A 20648-nucleotide genomic window follows, 5' to 3' on the forward strand; every position below is an offset into this window, starting at 1 on the left:
CTGTTTTGGCTCAAACTGTAAAAATCCAGGTGGTGCAGGCACAGAGCCTTCTGGACTCTGTGACATGAAAGCTGCTGCATGCCCAGCACAACTCAATCAGTACACAGAACTGGGCATGAAGACGCAGTGGTTGCAGGGCAGGTGTGCTGGGTTGTTTAAAAGTGTTTTTTGTTTTTTTAAAGTGACGGTTTCTTTTCTTTTTTTCCCTGTCAGCAGAGCAGATCATTTTTCCCTGATCAGCCTTGCCCCTTCTCTCTATCTTATTCTATACTATGGACACAATAATAATAATACTTGTTGACATTTCAAGATTGTTCTAGGAATAACCAAAATAACTGATGTAAAATCCTTAGAGGACTTAGGGAAAAGCACCATGTAATTAATTATTGAAGTGTATAATACTGTAATAGTAACCTCAACGTCTACGCTTCAATCATTTCCTGGTTCAGTAAAACTATATCCACATCACTTGTTATAATTTTTTCTAAGTGTTGGACAGAGCTTGGTTCTCAGGATGTACACACTATCTCCTTTATCCCTGTTGTATCAGGCCTGCAAAAAACTGATATGACTGTCAAGAACTCCTAAGAAGGCCCCACAATTTCATTTAAATAAGCAAACAAACAAGAGGCACAAAAGTTGAAGGGAAGCCATGATCAAAGTGTAGCAAGGTAGGCAGGCTACTAGATAAAGCCATGCACCAAAAGAGAACAATGTATTTGTACATTTTGTCACAAAAGACTCAGCTGAGACAATTGGTTGTTTTAAGAGTCAAAGTAGGTTTGTCAGATTTGTAGAACCTATCCCAGAGATAAATTACCTATCTTTCCACTCCTCAAGCATCAATCTTCTTCTTCTTCTGAGTACAGAGTATAAGTTGTAGTACAGGTACAGGCAGCTAATTAAAGCATCAATTCTCTTCATGTAGGAGGTCATGTGATCAGGGAGCTTGGTGTTTGACTCAATCCAACCACTGCTTCTATGGCTAGGGTTGATTCTGAGAGCTGGTTTTGACCTATAAAGCTCTTCATGGCTTAGGCATCTGAAGAACTGCTTAGATAGTCCTGAGGACTGCTGGGAGAAGCATTCTTCAAGTGCTGCTGTCAACAAATATTAGGCTAGCGATGACTGGAATGTTCTCTGTGGTGGTTTCAAAATTATGGAATTCCTTCTTCTTGGAACTTAACACCCTACCAGAAAGAATAGAACTATGCTTTCTGGTAGGGTGTTAAGACATTTTATGTCAACTTGTTGCTGAAAGTTGCTATATTATTTATATTTTGTTTCTGATCTGTGTTTCCTGTTTCTGGTTCTAAAAAAGAAAACCAACATGGTTGCTTTTATGATACTGTATGTCATCTTATTTCTGGTGTTATGCTACTCCATAATACTTTTACAACAGTGGTTCCCAAACTGATGGGTTGCACCCACAACCAGGGAAGCACTCAGCTCTGACCCCTTTAAAGAGTAGGGGGATGGCAGCAAAGTGATCCCCAGAATTATGCTGCTGCTAGGGAAAGAGAGGGGGTTTCTGGCTTACCTGAAGCTAGCAGCAGCCTCCGGGGGTGGGGGTGCGGGGAGCCCTGCAGACAACTCCTCAGGGCTCCCCAAGCCTCGAAATGAGTAAAAATTACAATTGGAGGCCACTTCCAGCTATGTGATCAGAAACCAGCTTTCAATTGCAATTTTTACTTATTTTGAAGCTTGGGGAGCCCTGTGGAGGCATTTATGGGGCTCTCCAAACCCCCTGGAGGCCAGTGCTGCCTTCAGATAAGACTTCAGATAACACCCCCCCCCTTCCCTGGCAGCCTGATGATCCTGGGGATTGTGTTGCTGCAATCCCCCTGCCTCTGCAAATACTTAAGTGGTTCCCTCCTCCTAAGAAGGTCCAGCTATCAGCATTTTAAAGTTTTCCTGTTCTTCCTTAAGAAATAAAAAAGGAACATGTGCCCTATTAGAATGGGAACATGTGGGATATAATGGGCACCCAAAATTAATGATGGGGAAGCCAATCACATAGTTAAAGCAGCAAAGTAAAGAACAGCCTGCACTAGCAAGAGTAAAACGTTTTGGGTGGGAGAGATTTAAAAAAAAAAAAGCCTTGAAGTGTAACTACCCCATGCAAGCTAAAATTTATTACTTTTCAAGGGAAAAAAAAACTCTATTCAGGTTGAGATTACGTCATAAAAGTAATCATTCTTACAGTTGCAAGCTTCATTCATCTTAATTAGCAGATCAATTAAAACTTTATGCGATTTATGAAGATCAGTTTTAATCAGGGTCCTAGAGCCTTCAATTACAACAAGTGCCTTTCTAATTCTACTGCTGGTCATAGTTCCTTTTGAAAAACCTGCTTACCAAGATTACCTGATTTGATAACTTCCTGGACTCTTTTAGACATGGTTATTAATGAAATAAGACAACAAACCATTGTAGTTCAACAGATGCTTTGTGTAACAAAGTCATAAAAACAGAGATATGATGACACATGCCTAAGAGCCCTCAGTTTGTCACTGGTTCCCTGAGAGAGAGGTTTTGTGCCTAGCACTTCTACATGACAGAAAGAGGTTCAACAAGTGCAGCTTTCCCTGATATGGAATCCTAATGATCAAAAAACTGTAAGAGGACCTGGAAATAGTCACACAACATGGTTGCCAGGCCATGTCACAATCTACATAATTAAATAGCTATTCATCATGTCTTCTCTTTTTTTCTCATCCGTATATTAGGTTCTGATGCCTGATACTGTTAAGGGATACCCATTTTCCAGAGGAAGGTACTTTAGTAAGAACAGCCAAATTTTAAAAGATGTGACTGAAGAATTTACTTTAGTTTTTTCAATCCATCTATCATTTACAACAATTTATTTCAAAGAAGTTAAGTATAATCATTAAAACAAACAACCATAATGTACATCATAATCCTATTTTTCCTACTATGATAGCTATTTGGACACTTCAAATGATGATAAAGGATGGTTAGACAAATATAAATACAATAAAGAAAAGCTACTGTTGGATGCATACATAAAGTAAACATTTTACCTGCTATTTGCTTTAGAAGAGCACTTTTGTGTCCATTAACGGCAGCAGCATGAACTTGAGATGCTAGTGAGGAACCACTGAACAGCAAGGTCTCAGAAGCATTCATACTCTGAGAGTCCACAAGTTAAGCCCTGCATAAAAATGCAATAATTATAAGGAATTTTTTTTTTAGAGAGAAAATAAAGTACAGTAGCTTTATTTGTGGGTCTGTTTTAGGCTACCATAGATGTCCTTTCAGATTTTCACATTTAAAAATTATTATTCTAAATTATAAAAAAATTTTTACACAAGTTTTACACAGTAAGAGGTCCAGTTCAATCAGGAATTTTTGCTGATATTCTAATGCAATTGGTCAGTTAATTCCCCCTCTAGTACTTCTTCTTTCTTTAGAAACAGAAATTATTTGTACTGCCATAAGGAAGATATAAGTTCAACCTGAGGCATTATATATACATTCAATTTGGAAAAAAAAATTCATAAGAGGATTATTAATGCTTGCGACAATGATAACTACATTGCAACTTCCACGTGGCCGCCACTGATTGTAAGACACGTTTCCATTACAGACATGCTAAATTGTGAAAATATGTGCATCTTAGAATCCATGAAATACAGTAATTTGACCCTGTGTTTTATCAAAATCTATCAGAGAATCTGAAAATCCACCCTACTGGGCACTCACAAATGTGCTTCTTTTTATAATGTGGGAGTACACTTGAAGATAAAATTCATGATGGAAACAAATGCTGTGGAAAAAACAGATCAGACTTTTTGGGACGTCAGCCTTAAGGCTGAAAAGAGAAAGTTCCTCTATACTGTATGATGGGCCCACAGGCTATGGTTTATTTTGAAACAGATCAATGACATACTTGATTTCAAAGCATGAAAAAAAGCTAGAAATAGCAGATATTCGCTGTAGCTGAAAAGGTAACTTCCTTCAGTGCCACCACGGCTTTCCTTTTGGCCCAACATTTGTAAATGCAAATCTCTGCCTTTCATTTGGAAGGAACTGCTTATGTCTCAGGCTTGCTGGAGCTCATCCATCATTTCTACCCCAAGGCTCTGCTAAGACTCAGAAATAGAAAATGATGGATTTAGTTTGGTTCTTTTTACTTTCTCCGTTGTCAACTTACAATAACCATTAAACAATTCCCCCCCCCTCATTTTAGTGTTGGACAGATTACATGAAGAACATCAATGCAGGCTGCACTATTCAGATACTACAGTAGCCAAGTAGAATAGGAGGTACTACAGTTCCCCTTTTTAAGAATTGTTGTATGGATGGTGTGGTGAAGACCTGGAGGAATCTCCCTATTACTATACATATACCTGTGGTCAGTGTGACTCAGGGTGCAATCCTAACCCTTTATGTCAGTGCTTTCCAGCCAATGGGACATGTGCTGCATCCTGCAGTTGGGTGTCACTCATGGAGGCCTCCTCAAAGTAAGGGAATGTTTGTTCCCTTACCGCAGAGCTGCATTGCCCTTATGTTAGTGCTGGAAAGCACTGACATAAGGGGTTAGGATTGCGCCCTCAGTTGAAGATCTTGTTTTGGGCCTTGCAGAGATCAAAATAGTCTTTAACCTTGGAGAAAGCTTGGTTCCCCATGACCTCTGTAGGTTAGGGTGGTCTGCTTTGTAGCCATACATATGTTAATTGGCTCCTTCCACATCTGGCCCATCTCTGGCCATTGTTGGGTCAGTAGTACCCCATACTTAGTGTATGTTGTTGGTGTTGCCATGGTTACTGGTGGGGTACCTGGTAGGGCTGCACCTCTGTGAAGTTCTTTGGGCCTTAGTTTTCCTCTCCCCCTTACAGCTGGGTGGCTTTAGGGTGCAGGGACATGTGGTGGGTGGGAGGGCAGGTGAGGCAGAGCCTCCCCACGGGAGTCCTTCGGAAAGCGCTGCCGCCTTGTGAGGCACCTAACCTCACACAGCAGCAGCGCTTTCCGAAGCACTCCCATGGGGAGGCTCTGCCTCACCTACCCTCTCACCCACCACATGTCCCTCTTAGGGTGCCACTTTGTGTAAGGAATTTGCAGTCCGTCTCCTTCTCCATGTAGCCTACCTCAGCAGCTTGCTGTGAGAACAAACGGAAATAATTCCAGAGTGGCTTAGACAGAGGGGAGCTCTGAATTCAAACCCTTAGCCATGAAGTTGACCTGGGGGGGGGGGGTCAGTCACAAACTCTTAGTTTAATCTACCTCACAGGGTTGTGGTGAGGGGGGACCCCTCCCAACCTGCACCTTCTTGGAGGAAGGGTGGCATGGAGTGAAGGCAGAGAAAAAGTATCCTCCAGATAAAAGTGCACTGTGACTTGTTGTGCCCTGCCTTTGATAGCACACATCCCAGTCCTAGGCATGCCTACTCATGCCTAGGCATGCTGACAACTAGGTGAGGAAGAGGATGAACTGCCTGGCAGCCCCATCCTACCCACACTTTCCTGGGAGTAAGCCCCATTGACTCTAATGGCACTTACTTCTGAGTAGGCATGCCTAGGACTGGGCTGTGCCTCCCGCCCTCCCTCGCCTTCTGCGTCACTCACCGCAGCCTCCTTCAAAAAGAGGAACCCTTCTTCATCGGGGGCTCCTGACAGCCCCAGCAGTCCCTCTCCCCGTCCCCTCGAGCATGATGGGTACTTGAGGAGTACCATCCAAGGAATCTGCCTACGTTTCCCAGAAAGCGCAGCCCAAGGGGCTCCTCGCGGCCCTGCACGGCCACTGCTTCCCATCGCCAGAGGGGGCGCTCGTAGCCGCCGCTCCCCGGCCGAAACTACATTTCCCAGCGTGCCTCGCGGGCAAGAAGCAGGAACTGTAGCGCGCACGTCTGTGTGGGGGGCGGGCGGTGCGGCTGTGAGTGAAGGCGGCCTCCCACAGCTCCTCCCTCTCCTGTCGGTGGAATTCGCCCGCCGCCGTGCAGTGTCCCTCGGAGGCCGGGGGAGCGAGCGAGGAGCTTGGGAGTCCGCTGCCCACCCCTCCGCCTGCCCTCCCGCAGCGCCTCCGGCCTCGACCATGAGAGCGGCCGCCATCTTCCCGGAGTCCGCCTGCCGCCGCCTACTCCTTCTGCTGGTGAGTGCGGGGGGGCTGCGTGTGCGGCCCCGCAGTGAAGTGGGGAGGGGGCCGCCTCTGTGGCTGCCGCCCCCCGCAGCCTCTGGAGCTCGCTTGGGTGTGGCGACCGCGGTGCTGGTGTGGCTCAGTCTGATAGGCTGCGAGCGCCTCGCACCCGGAATCGGGAGCCGGTGGCTGGGCGGGGTCCTGCTTGGGCGAGCCCCGGAAGGGCCAGGGCCTCGGAAGGGGCCCCTGCTTGGGACCCTCTTCCCCCCAGCCATGCGCCTGCAGGCAGGCACCGTACCACCCTCCGCCCTGCTGCCCGACTAGAGCATGGAAGGGAAGTGTGTGCATACTGCTGCTTAGCACTGGTTTGAACAGGGATGTGCAGTGCCTGGGGAGGCAGCTGAAGCAGAGCCCCCCCACTGGAGCCCTTCGAACAGCACTGGGTGGGGGGGCAGCTGAGGCAGAGCCTCCCCACTGGAGCCCTTCGAACAGCACCGGGTGGGGAGGCAGCTGAGGCAGAGCCTCCCCACTGGAGTCCTTCGAAAAGCGGTGCTGCCGTGTGAGGGACCCAAGCACCCACAACCCACGCGCACTGCACCTTTGAAAGTTGTCAAATAATGGTGATGCTTGTGCTGTGCTCTGGAGTTGATATTGGGTGTGATAGTGAAAACATCCGAAACATATGAATTGTTGCTGAGGAAAAATACCTGCATTCAGAAGAATGAATTTTAAAAATTAGGGGTATAGTCAGCTTTGTTTTTTTTTCCCAAACAGTTCATTGATAGCAAACTGTTTCTGGTTTTCTTGGTGTTCTGGATTGTCTGCTTTTTATCTGAGAGCTGGTGCTATGGAATTTTTACACTTGTATAAGAAAGATAAAGTGCAGATGGGATGTGGGGAACAGGATAGGTGAGAGACTTTGTCACTTTAGAGGAATCGGAGGTTCTTCTGTCATATGTATCTTGCACAGTCAGGCTTCTTGAAGCAGGTTGCAAATCCACGTGTCAGTTTTGTCTGACCTTTACAACTTGTGTCTTTGATTGATTTCTTTTGAGATCAGAAAAACTTTCTCCTGTACATGTACCAGAGGAATTTGAGCCTTGAGCAAACTTAGAATTCCATGTTATGTCCTTTCTGAGAAAAACTGGGGCACTTTCTCTAGCTCTGAAATTTATTCGTGTCTACATCCAGTTATGGAAAAGGCTTCAGGAGTCAACCTCGAGGCAAAATCCGGAGCCGGAGTCCCTGAGGTAGTTCATGGCTGAACACAGTCATGTTCTGGCAACTCCTGCGACGCTGCTGGAACCAACCGTATTGGCCTCTGCCTTTCCGTTGGACCATTTCAGCGACGTGGAGAGGGGGGATTTGCTGCATGGGTAACAGCCTATCCTCCATACCTACTTTACCCAGGCTTCGTGCTCTGGAGAGGACACTCTGTTCCAGAACCACCATTCAGAGCGTGACACCATAGTCTTTCGAGACTGAAGGATGCCAACAACAGGGTTGGGCTAGAAACACTAACAGTCACAAACATGTGGGATAGCTTCTCTCACCAAGTTACAATAATGGTAGAGAAAGTTGTCTCTCTATGAAATCTACACATTGCTCTTAAACTTGTATGCTTGGAATGTAAGTCCCATTGATTTCAATTCAAGATGAAAGTGTTTAAGAGGCTATCAGTGCCAAAAACTGAAGGGTGCCAAAATGTTGTACAGCAAATCAGTTCAATGGGAGAATCTTGTAGAATTACTGTACTGCCTGCTGCAATGTATTTATACTTGCCCAACTGAACAGTCTATACTTTTTCCTTGTGAACAAGTACAGAGAGATGCACTGCTTGTTAAATTCGGGGAGAGATTATGGCAAACTTTAAATTATTTGCTATTTCTTGCCAGGGATCTTGGGGTTTGGGGTTTCTGTGTCTCCTGAATTGACTTGTGTGTGGGAGTGGGAGTACTCTTTAGTAATTTAGTTTCTTGAGTGTTTCTACTGAATGTTTGAAAAACTCTTAAAAAGAAATCTTTTATGAAGAATCCACCAGGAATACTTGGAGAAAATTGTAGTTCTCAAAGTGAGTTTTTTCAGGTGGGGAGGGGAAGATGCTTAAGCACCACTAAAAACTATTGGCACAGGAATCTGTAGGACAGTGGCATTTCTGGAGCTATAGGCTCACAAAATGTTCAAGGATTTGGCTTTTAAAAACTCTTTAAAAGCAGTTTTCAAAGTACTTGGAATGTGTAATGATGCATATGAAAAATAAGATTACAAAAGTCTCTACTTATACCTCTGGAACACTTGCTGAATGAAAGTGTTAGAAGTTTTTTCCAGAACTAGCCAGAAGAAAAAATGCCCTTGTCAGTTTTCTTGATAGCAAGAGATTCCTTACAGTTGTTCTTAGCTATATGGTTAGCAGTACTTAAATTGGACTACTGTTGCATCCAAGACCAAGCTCAGGTGAGCCTAGGAGCTCAATTCTACCCAACTTTCCAGCACTGATGCAGCCATGCTAACGTAGTGGGTACTGCATCTTGCGGTCGAGGGCAGTCACGGAAGCCTCCTCAAGGTAAGGGAACATTTGATCCTTTACTTTGGGGCTGCATCAGCTCTGAAAGTTGGACAGGATTGGGCCCTAGGTTATCTTGCAGTTTTAACCCACTAATTGCTGTTATTATTATTAAGAATATTTATATACTGCTTTTCAACAAGAGGCGTTCTCAAAGTGGTTTACATAGTAAAATCAACAAATTAGTCTTCAGAAATATTTAGTCCACCTGCTTGCAACATATTATTGTTGGTATAAAGGAAAACTGTAAAGTTTTCTTGCCTGACTGCCTGGAAGATATTTTTTACTTGCCATAAGTGTCTGACAGCCCAATCCTATCCACACTTTCCTGGGAGTAAGCCCCATTGACTCTAATGGGACTTCTGAGTGAACATGCATAGGATTGGACTGTAAGAAACTGTTTGTATACAAATTTAAGCTGACGCCTCCAAGTCTATTAATATAAAATAGTCTTTAAATAGTAATATGTGGGAAGCCTTTTATAAGGTAATACTATGTCTCATATGCCTTCTGTGAATTGTGGCCAGCTGGATTCAGGAGTACTGTTACAGACAAAATACTGGGTCTGATGGCCACTGATTCTAATCTGGGATAGCAGTTCCTTAATTTTATTACATTAGTGGAGTAGTTCCCAAACTTTACTCAAAAGCTGGGACCACTGTAAGTATTTGTGTGTGTGGGGGGGGGGGGGGGTAACAGGAGCAATGGCATGTCGAGGATCACACCACCACCATGAGTAAAGGGAATTTTCTCATACCTGAGGCTAGTGTGGCCCTCTGGAGGTTGGGGGGCCCTCCCGCAGGTCCCCTCTGTGGGCCTTCCCATGCCTCAGAACGGTGCCATGATGCAATCACAACCCTCTTCTGGATTTTGCCCAGAACACCTCTGTGTTCATGTATGGATTGCTATGAGTTAAATAGCTACACATGAAAAACTGGTTAACTTTTTGAAGTTTGTGGATTGAGGAAGTAAAGAGCTCAGTGGATAGGTTAAAGCTAATGGTGAACCTGTTGATGAAGTAAGAATATGGGAGATGGAGAAATAAGAAACAAACATTAAGGTTCTTATTTCAAAGTGTAGTTGGAATGTTTTCCCCCCAGTATCATTAGTATGATACAAGTAAACTCCAAATTTCTGATGAAATTCTATTCTATGAGTTTGGAAGAAAATTTGGGTTTCAATTCTAGACACACTTGTCTAAAAGTGAGTCCCTTTGAATTCAGTGAGATTTATGTCTGAATAACAAGCAAAGCATTGTGCTGCTGCTTAGTGCTTGTGACCTCCGGTAGTCCTGATAGAAAATACATTATTTGTTTCAAAGCTCAAGTGTGAATGTTGTGTTGTGTGATTAATATTTTTAAAATATCCAGTGCAAAAGAAGTTTGCTGATTTCTTTAAACTTCAGTCAAGGTATAAGCAGAAGGAACAAGGTGATTAATTATAAAGTGAGTTTGCAATACCCAGCACTCCATAAGTGTGTTTATGTCTAAGTACATGTTGGCATCCTTCAGTCTCGGAAGACCATGGTGTCACGCTCTGAATGGTGGCTCTGGAACAGAGTGTCCTCTCCAGTGCGCGAAGCCTGGGTAAAGTAGGTATGGAGGATAGGCTATTACCCATGCAGCAAATCCCCCCTCTCCACGTCACTGAAATGGTCCAGTGGAAAGGCAGAAGCCAATACGGTTGGTTCCAGCGACGTCGCAGGAGTTGCCAGAACGTGACTGTGTTCAGCCATGAACTGCCTCAGGGACTCCGGCTCCGGGTTTTGCCTCAAGGTTGACTCCTGAAGCCTTTTCCATAACTGGATGTAGCCACAAGGCAGTGGAGGTTTGGAATCAGAGTTTTCCTTCTGTCATATGTCATATGTCTCTCATATGTCTAAGTAGACTCATAATATTCTTTTCTCGTGTATATATACGTCCAGATATATGTGACTAAATTCCTGATAGCAAAGAAATTGTGTGTTTCAGTTATCTGTCTAATAAATGGAGCTTTTACAGATATGACTTGTTTGGTATTTTGTGAGTATAGGTCAAAGAAATGGGATTTCTCTCTTTCTCTCTGTGTGTGTGTGTGTGTGTGTGTGTGTGTGTGTGTGTGTGTGTGTGTGTGTGTGTGTCTAAATTGATTAAGTTGGCTATAGTATTTATAAACTATAGAAACACATTTAAGAATATTGGATCTTGACTGTATCTTTTGTAATGTTGTTACTTGTTTTCTCCCAAGTGAGGAAAGATTGGCAATAATAACTGAATCAGGATCATTTTGAGCAGTCATGTTTTGACGCTGATTGATGTAACCCAAGTGATGAAGAAGGGCAAAACCCAACAACATTGCTGAAGGTTGACATGGAAATTTGTTAGGAAAGTGGTATGTTTACCAAATCCCTGATTTTTTCCTGTTTATCTGAAAAAGCAAATGAATGCAACCGGAGTATAGCAGAAGATTATAAAGGAGTCTCTTAAGCCTGGTCTACAGGGTAAGACAACTTTGTGCAAATTCTTATTACCATGTAAATTCCACTCTTTGAAAAACAGGGCTGGTCTAGTGTATTATATAAGACAATCATAATTGCTGCATTTCTCTAAGATAAGTTTACTCATAGAAACTCATTATGCTATATTTACCTATTGATTCAGAGTGTTCTTCCTCTTTTAAACGACCTTTTGATGAAAGGTATTACAGATGAGCAGCTGCTGTGGTTAACAGTAATACTTCTTATTGATGTGTTTAACAAAAACATTTCACATTCGTATATGGCTTTTAGTATCATATAGTATGTAATTGGTACCTAAATTCCTTAGACCAGTGGTTCTCAAACTTCTTAGCACCAGGACCCACTTCATTAGAATAACAATCTGTCAGAACCCACCGGAAGTGATGTCATTAACTTGGAAGTGATGTTATGGCCATAAGTGACATCACAATTCCCGAAACATCCCGGACTACAATCCTATCCACACTTACTCAGAAGTAAGCCCCATTGGCTATCATTGTTAAAAGCATATGTATAGTAACCTGTTAAAAGTACAGATCTGTAATTCCCCCAAATGCAGTCACATCCCATGGTAGTATCAAGTCTATTAAAAATAAAATATACGTTGAAATGAATGGTGATTCACCTGAAATTGGCTTGCGACCCACCTAGTGGGTCCCAACCCACAGTTTGAGAAACACTGGATTTTAGTAATTTTCAGCTTAAAGCTTTCATATTCTATTTTATATCCAACTACCTAAACCCTTTCATTGAGTTCAATTCTGACATAGTTAATGTTTGACTCTTCCAACCAAACATGAAAAGTAAATGCCAGTCTCAGGAAAAAAATACTATTTTGCCCAGCATCAATCATCCTTTGTTTCTAGAAAGTCTTGGACACTAGTTACAGCCAAATCTTAAATATCTGTACTTGAAAGAATGTTTCAGTTTGTACAGTGGGACTTGCTTCCAAATAATGGCATGGTAGGCAAGATGTAGAGCACAAGTGTATGCATGTCTACTGAGGAGTAAGCCCCTTTGAGTTCAGTGGGATTTACTTCCAGGTTACTGTGTATCTCTCCAAATTGGGATTCTCCCAGTAAAATGGCAGATGTCTTTCAATGTAAGTAAATGTAAAGTGATGCACATTGGGACAAAAACCTCAAAACTTCATATACAGGCTAATGGTTCTGAGCTATCTGTGATAGCTCAGGAGAGAGATCATGGGATGCTGGTGGACAGCTCAATGAAAGTAGCAACCCAGTGTGTGGTGGTGTTGAAGAAGGCCAATTCCATTCTCAGGACCATTAAAAAGTTGATTGAGGATAAAACAGCCATTATTACAATGCCATTGTACAAATCGATGGTAAGGCCGCACCTGGAGTATTGTGTCCAGTTCTGGTCGCCACATCTCAAAAAGGACATAGTGAAAATGGAAAAGGTACAGAAGAGAGCAACCAAAATGATTACTGGGCTGGGGCACCTCCCTTATGAGGAAAGGCTATAGCGTTTGGGACTCTTCAGTCTATAAAAAAGGTGCATACCATGGTAGCATCAACTCTTACATTGAAATTAATAGGGACCACCTGAAATTGGCTTGTGACCCATCAAGTGGGTCCCGACCCACAGTTTGAGAAACATTGTTTAGGATTGCAGTGTCAGACTTTGTAGTCAGTGATTTTGCTTAATATTGATGAGTTGTCTCCAAAGAATATTAGTCATTACTAACTCCCATTGCAACTAATGGGCTCATTATGGTTAACTTATTGTATTGATTTCATTGGTGCTTAGTCATGACTTTAGTGATAACCTCTTCCCATTATAGACAAAACATGCGCGCATACAATTTGATACAACTGAAAAGGCATGAAGTCTGCTTGACCAAAAGTTTTGAATTATGCCTTTTAAAAGCTCTTTCTGGTTGCGAACCAATATCTTCTGATTACTAAAGCAGCTAGAATGCATGCTTGTTCAGGAAATGTGCGAACTGAGGAAACTTGATTTAAATCTATGGTTCAAATTGTCCTAGATGATTTAAATACAGCCTTTTCTGATGCTGCTGCAGTTACATGTTCCACATTATACTGTTATACTATAATAACAACTATGTCGAGCTGCCCTTGAAGAGTGTCCAGAAAATACTACTGGTATAAAATGTAGCAACTAGACTGCCAACAAGAACCCACTTGTTTGATCACATTTTCTGGTACCACAATTGCATTGTATCACAATTTGCTTCCAGGCCTTAGCCAAAGAACTGGTTCTTACTTTTAAGCAGTTAAAGAAAAATTGGAACCAGGATACCTGAAGAACTATTTCCTCCCTTCTGAACCAATTCACATACTGGGATCATCAGAGGTGTCTGTGTGCCCTGTGCATCCCTCTGCACAGTGAGGTGTGGAGGGTGTTGATGCAGGATATAGCCTTCTCATTTGTGGCACCTGGACCATTTTTCTAGCCCATGTTTTTGGCATTGGCAAAAGAAATAGCTTTCAGTTGCTAATTCTGCAAGGTTTTGTCACATGTGAAAGAAACTGCTTTGGGCATTTAATGATGCTCTTCTTGACTAGCTGAGATGCTTGGACACCCAGAATTTTTTTATGTACATGCTCATTAATGAGTTTGCCTTAGAGCACACAGAGAAAGATGCCTTCCATGTTTTGCAGTGTTGTGTTTCCAGTTCAGGTTGCAGCCAGTTCAAACAATTAAGCTTACAAGGCATCAGTATCCCATGTGCGTCTATCACTATCTGTTGCCCTTCCAGAGAATTAGAATTTCCTTCCTGAAAGAATGACTGAAGAATTCAAACTCTGGAGCTGATATTTCTAGGTCTCAATATTTCAAATATTCCAGCTAGAACAGTGTTTCTCAAACTGGGTTGGGACCCACTAGGTGGGTTGTGAGCCAATTTCAGGTGGGTCCCCATTCATTTCAATATTTTATTTTTAATATATTAGACTCGATACTACAAGTATGTTACTGCATTTTGGGAAGTGTTACAGACCTGTACTTTTAACAAGCTACTATGTAAATTATTTTAATAATGATAGTAAATGGGACTTACTCGTGGGTAAGTGTGGGTAGGATTGCAGCTTAGGATTGTTAAAAATGGTCCCGCTTGACGTCACTTCCGGTCATGACATCACTTCTGGTGGGCCCTGACAGATTCTCATTCTAAAAAGTGGGTCCCGGTGGTAAACGTCTGAGAACCACTGAACTTGAAGATAGTTTAGAAATTGTAACAATTCAGCTATTATGAAGTTATTGAGTGTATTTAAGATTCAGTAAAGACGACTAACTCAGTAACTTCTCTTTCAAAAAGCATTGAAAATAAGCAGCAGTTGGAAGGCCTGGTATGAGATTAACAGATGAGTCTTGTACCAGGGAAGATCTGGGTTCTAATTCCTGCTCAGCCATACAGTTCACTGGGTGAGCTGGATCAATTGTCATCTCTCAGACTAAATGGTGTTGGGACAATAAGGGGGCAGGGAACAATCATTTATGTCATGCTTGCAAGGAAAGTGCCATAAAAATGTAACAAAGCCACCATACACAAATAACTTAGGTGTTTTAATGTGGTTAATATTTTTCATTGTCACCTTAGTCTGCAAAAAGGACTGGAAATAAGTTGTACATATAAATACTTCCATTGACTGAGGTATGAGTTCACTCCATGTTTAAATGTGAATTGTATTTGTGGAAACTGCTACCTGGGATATATCCTTATTTGCAGAGAGTAACTCCTATCTGGCTATACTTTGGATACATTGTGGAGGATGGTGTTAGTAACAGTATCTAGGAAAAGAAGGAAGCTCTTAGAACAGTTACAAACTAAAAACCTGAATAATATGACCCAAGTTTTAGATTGTGAATGTGATGTATGTATAAAACAGCAAAATTTCATTGAAGGTGAAAATTAATGAAAGGAAATTAAGCCACTCAAGGTTGTAAGAAAGCTGTGGATGAACTAATACATCTCTAAGATCAGCAAAGGACTAGATACAAGCTAACAGTCCTGGGGAGTGGATGGAGCCCTCCGCAGGGCTCCCTGTACATGCAAAAATGTGTAAAAAAAAAAAAAGCACTTCCTGTTTCATTGCAAAAACTGCAAGTGCCTTTTTTCTTCTTTTGCGTACTTTTGCAGGGCTTCTTGCACCCCCAGGACTGCAGCACTGTCTGCAAGTAAACAGAAAATTCTCCTCCCACCCCTGGCAGCAACATGATCCTGGGAATCACTTTGCTGCCTTTCCCCTTCCCCTGCAACAACTTAAAGTGCTCCCAACTCCCTTGTAAGAGTTTAGGAAACACTGATCTAGAAAAGATGAACGCTTTGTTGATATAGGAAATTGCTGTCTAGGGAACCTGTGTGTAGCCAGATTTGGATAGGGTTACAGTTCTTCTAAAAAAGGAGCATGTACATAGTTGTGTGTGGACAGAAAGGTGGCACCTGTGGCTACGAGTATTCTTGGTCAGCTTCCACTGGTGCACTAGCTTGAATCCAAAGGCAGTAAATCCTTGGATACAAGGAGAGCCAGAAAGGTGTAGTGTTTCTGGTGTTGTACTTGGACTTGGAAGCTCTAGGTTCAAATCCCTGCTTAGCCAAAAAGCTTTCTGGGTAACTTTGGGTTAATCACTATCTCTCAGCCTAACCTATCTCACAGGATTGTTGTGAGACAAAAGGAGGGAAGGAACCATGTTCACCACCCTGAACTCCTTGGAGGAAGGATGGTATAAAAATGTGAAAAATAAAAAATGAATAAATACCTACATTTGAAATCAGTAAGTTAATTTTGACTTAGGAACCATTGATTTTAATGGTGATTAATCAGGATTCATTTTCTTTGGATGCAGTCTACTATCTTCAAATACCTTTTTTAATGTAGTAATAATTATACTGTTCTGTGAGAATTACCAAAAATGTACCTTAACAGAAGAATACAGGTAGAATACGGGTTAATGGGAAACATGCTCTATTTGTCGCACTGTAACCTCTTCTTCTGTGGCTATTTTAACCTATTTCGTCCCTGCTGCGGATGTGCAACATTGGACGAGAAATGGGTTAAAATAACTTTTCAATGTAGAGAGTTAGGTATTCCAGTGTTTACTTAAACCTAACAGCCCATTTGTTCTTGACTATGGTCTGTCTTGTTGTAGAATAACCATAAAACTATTCTGAACCTCATGTGTTAAAGTGACATCTTGCTAACTTGCATCTGAGTATGTTTTCCTGCAAGAGGGTTTTTAGTTAATTCATGTGGGACTTCCTACTTTTTTCTTACTAATGAGTGAAAGAAAAATGGTTTGTTTTACAAAGGTAATTATGACAGTATGTGGTGCACAGGGCAAGCAGTAAGGGGCTCTTTCTTACTAATGATCCATTAATTAGTGAAGGCAGCTCAGCAAGTATGTGGGCGCCTCGGGGATTACCTCTGATTGACGTTTTAAAGCTGATTTAGTTTTAAAACTGTATAATTACTGTCTGATGAAATTCTTCCTGACAGTAAAGATTCAAGCTTATAACTATAGGTAATATCTTATTCAAAATTATTCCCATAGTTACATTTGTAATTATTGATGTCTCGTATTCAAGACTCCAAGTTAGAAATTGATTTATGAGAGAGCAAAAAATAAATTCATCTAATGTACTATTGGTAAATCAATTTTAAGACATATTTGATTTTCTAATTTTTTCTGCACCATATGTATGGCAGATATGATTATTGATGAAGTTTCTTTCTTGAGTTGTCTGAACTTTAATCTTGAATGGAGATGTTGCTGTCCTGTACCTAATGCCCTTTTTTGCATTTGGGCAACCTCCCCTTGTGCATTTGTATTACTACTTAAGTATTCTAGAAGAGCTTAAAAGCTCAAGAAATCTCTGGCAACTGCTTTAGCAATACCTAAATAGCAGAGAAGTTCCTGCTGTTAAGTGATCTCCATATCTCATCAAATTTTGCTGTTAATGTAGTAACAAAAGTAAACTTTCAAAGTGTTCCCTTTTTTGTCACATGCTGTTTTTATATTCTTACCATATTGTTTAACTTTAATTTTAAATTGCTTTTAATGGTTATGTATATGTTTTTATGATTGCATTTTTATTTTTTAATTGAAATGCCTTGAAAGTAGGAAAGGCAGTATAGAAATCTTTTAAATAAACATCAGTACTATCCAGCTTGAAAACAGTAAAGTACATAGTAGGCAAAAAATAAAATAAAACTCAAACTGTGTTTTTGACATGTAAGACAAATTCTGAAGAATTATGTTTTTGTAATAGAATATGACTATCTACATTTTAGGTTGTAATAGTGAAGGGTTTGCTCTTCATAAGTAGATAAGAGATGGAATAGCAAGATATTTGTTCTCTCTCTCTTTGTGTGTGTGGGTATTCAATGCTTGACTGCTTTTTCTTCATGACAGTGATGCAAATAAGAATTGTTGCTCAACACTTGGAGTGGAGATGTAGGTGAAAGCTAATACTTAACGGTTATAAAGTCACATCAACTGACTTGATGTATTAGAATAAAGTGCTTTGTGTGTGGCATGAATCATGTTTCCTTTGTTGTCTTGTGGAGATGTATCACTCTAATTCAGGGGTTTCCAAACTGCATTGCAACACTCCAGGGCACTCCCTGGTGTGTTGGGGGCTACCAGCAAGACTACGCAGGATGCTAAAAGGGTGGAAGGAGGCTCAGCCCCGCACGCTGTGATAGGCCTGCCTGCCACCCTGAATCTCTTACCTCTGTTTGTTGTATCCTGTGCACTCTCCAAAACCAGAAGTAAATGGTGATAATTTCTGGGAGCCGGGTGTTGAGTTTGCAGTGCACAGGGGTGTTGCGGGATGCCTCAAATTCTCAATCTTGAGTTCTCCAGGCACAGCAAAGAGTCTGTAGTCTCAGAAAGCATTATAGATTTTTAGTCAATATTTGATGTGGATTGTGCTTCTCTTAAACTGTGTTCCCTATTGTAGAGGGTTTACTTTCTCCAGCAGTTTACTATAAATCGTAAAATACGTTAAATATTTTGACCTCACCTTTCTTCACCCAGAGGGGAGCACCCAAGAGGACTTACAGCAATTAGCCATATCAAACTACCGAAGCAGCAAAAATAAGAAACCACCTCAAAAACTGAGGAACACCATGAAAACACAATAAAATTAAACACCATATGCTAGAGAAAATAAGTTTTCGACTCCCAGCAGAATGTTGGCAATGGCCAACCTGATCTTTAAAGGAAGGGAGTTCGGTATGTGAGGCACCACTACAGAGAAGGGTCTTTGCTTTAGTTAAGGGCTACAGTTTCTGTTTGAGGTTGTCAACCCAGCATACTTCACTGAAGGCTGTTAACTTTTCAGTGATTCCCTTTCATTAAGACAACCACAAAGCAGAACTATTAAATTGCTACGTATACTTCAGTAATTTTCGTTGGCATGTTGCAATCCTAAATTCGTTTATTGCGGTTTTTTGAGCTTAACAGGAAGGAATACAATTGCTTTTGGTAGTGCATTCTCATGCATTACATCTTTTCCATAGGGAACTGATAATTGTGTGCAGTAAAAGGGAACCCTGAAACTACCAAAAAGACAGTCTCAGATGTGATTGGCCACACCAATGTCTGGCTTTAGCCTAGGTGAAACAATTGACTTGGAAGAAATTTCCAGTACCCTGCTGGATTTTGCTCACACCTCTCTGTTGGTCAAAACCATCCACCGAACTATCCCCATACCAAATTCCTTTTTCTGTTCACAATAAGGGTGTGACAAACCACAGGAACTGGATTCATAAGTACAATGTTAGCATGATTTTGTCAGTTCTGTTATCTGCTAGCAACAGATAGTTTTACTTGTATCCATGATGATGGGACTTTAGAACAGAGTTTACATGTCTGATATAAAATCCATTTGGTAGCCGAAGGCCAACACTTGTAATGAGCAGCTGAACAATTCTATAGATTTGAGAACTGAATCTTTGAAGTCTTTATTTACTCTGAATACTGGCACAACTACAACACCAGTTCTCCTGAGAAATGTCATTTCTTTCTCAAACATTAAAATCTTGAAAGTTTTCATTGTTAGGAATGGAAGGCTTTTGTGGTTGGAAGTATCATAGAATGAAAAATTCCTCCAATGGGCTTTAAGATCACATTCATCAAGTCTAACTCTACCAAACATTTTGCGGTTAACTTTGTAGGGCATTGTCAAAGGACTAAAATATCATCTAAGACAGTGGTTCTTAAACTCTGAGGGAATTTTACTCCCTCAGTAAGTCTTTGTGGGCGAGGGGCTAGGGCAGCAACGCAATCCCCAGGATCATGTCTCTAAGGAGGGGTGAGGGGGGTGGTTCTGGCATGTTATGTAGGCAGGGCTGCAGCAGGTGCAGGGAGTCCTGCACAGCCCTCCACAGCACTCCCTGAAGCTTGGAACATTCAGGAACAGCAGGAGCAAAGCACCTCCTGCAAAACGGAAGTGCTTTGCAACTGCTTTTTCCAAATGCTCCGAGCTTCAGGGAGCACTATGGAGTGCTGCTCAGGGCTCCCTGCTCCTCCTGCAGCATGATGCAGCCCTGCCTGCATAACGTAAGTCAGAAGCACCCCTTCGCTCCCCCATGGGGATTGCTTCCCTGCCTCTCCCCCCACGAGTTTTGTTGAACTTCTGACTGGGAAAATTTGTGTTTCAGTCTCTTGTCTGTATTTTAGTGGAGCTTTTTCATCTTTGCTCCTAGTGATTTCAGTATCTTAGGTGATATTTTAGTCCTTTGACAATGCCCTACAACAGTGGTTCTCAAACTGTGGGTCAGGACCCACTAGGTGGGTCATGAGCCAATTTCAGGTTGGTCCCTGTTCATGTCAATATTTTATTCTAATATGTTAGACTGGTATGTGACTGCATTTGGGGAAATGTTACATGTCTATACTTTTTTAACAGGTTACTATATATATACTTTTAACAATGATAGTCACTCCTGGGTAAGTGTGGGTAGGATTCCAGCCTAGGTATGTTAAAAATTTTCCTGCTTGATGATGTCACTTCCTGTCATGACATCAAGCAGAGCTGTTGGGTAGTGGCACCAGAAGTGATCTTGGGGTCATAGTTATTTTAAAAACTTTGTGATTGTGTCGTTGGTGTAGTGCCATTGTAATGAGAGCAAACACAAGGTAGGGTTTGAATAGTATAATTGCTCATGGACGTTGGCATTCTTCTCCCAGCCAGTATTAATATTGGTGCAGCATATTTGCTACTGGTTATCACACTTCCAAGAAAGCAGTTTTCTCTTTTCCATACGAAAAGTCATTCTTAGTCATTTAAACTTAAACTGGAAACTTTTTAAAAATATTTCTACATCTTTTAATATTTTAGTCGCATTATATCTTCTCTGAATCTTGTGTCTTGATTTCTCCTCATTCTCCTCATTCTTTCTTTATGTTGTTCAGAACATTTCTAAACAACTACCTGTCAGTAAACCAGCTTCTAAGGTAACTAGCAGCAAAACTAAAACTAGCTTCTAAGGTAACTAGCAG

The 20648-nt window shown here is 41.6% G+C and overlaps 2 protein-coding genes across 3 annotated transcripts in view; one reads left to right on the top strand and one right to left on the bottom strand.

Moving 5' to 3' along the window:
• Window positions 1–5708, bottom strand: part of INVS (inversin) — a 107161-nt gene extending 101453 nt beyond the window's left edge. For both annotated transcript variants that reach the window (XM_066627087.1, XM_066627086.1), the window contains exons 1-2: window positions 5589–5708; window positions 3045–3175 (exon numbers count right to left, since the gene is read on the bottom strand). In XM_066627087.1, coding sequence (XP_066483184.1) covers window positions 3045–3150 — 106 coding nt within the window. In that variant the 5' untranslated portion in view covers window positions 3151–3175; window positions 5589–5708. The remainder of the gene's footprint in view (window positions 1–3044; window positions 3176–5588) is intronic.
• A 151-nt stretch (window positions 5709–5859) lies between these two features.
• Window positions 5860–20648, top strand: part of ERP44 (endoplasmic reticulum protein 44) — a 58729-nt gene continuing 43940 nt past the window's right edge. Inside the window, exon 1 of the mRNA XM_066627480.1 lies at window positions 5860–6111. Coding sequence (XP_066483577.1) covers window positions 6055–6111 — 57 coding nt within the window. The 5' untranslated portion in view covers window positions 5860–6054. The remainder of the gene's footprint in view (window positions 6112–20648) is intronic.

This window comes from Tiliqua scincoides, chromosome 5 (assembly GCF_035046505.1).
Source record: "Tiliqua scincoides isolate rTilSci1 chromosome 5, rTilSci1.hap2, whole genome shotgun sequence".
NCBI classification, from domain to species: Eukaryota; Metazoa; Chordata; class Lepidosauria; order Squamata; family Scincidae; genus Tiliqua; species Tiliqua scincoides.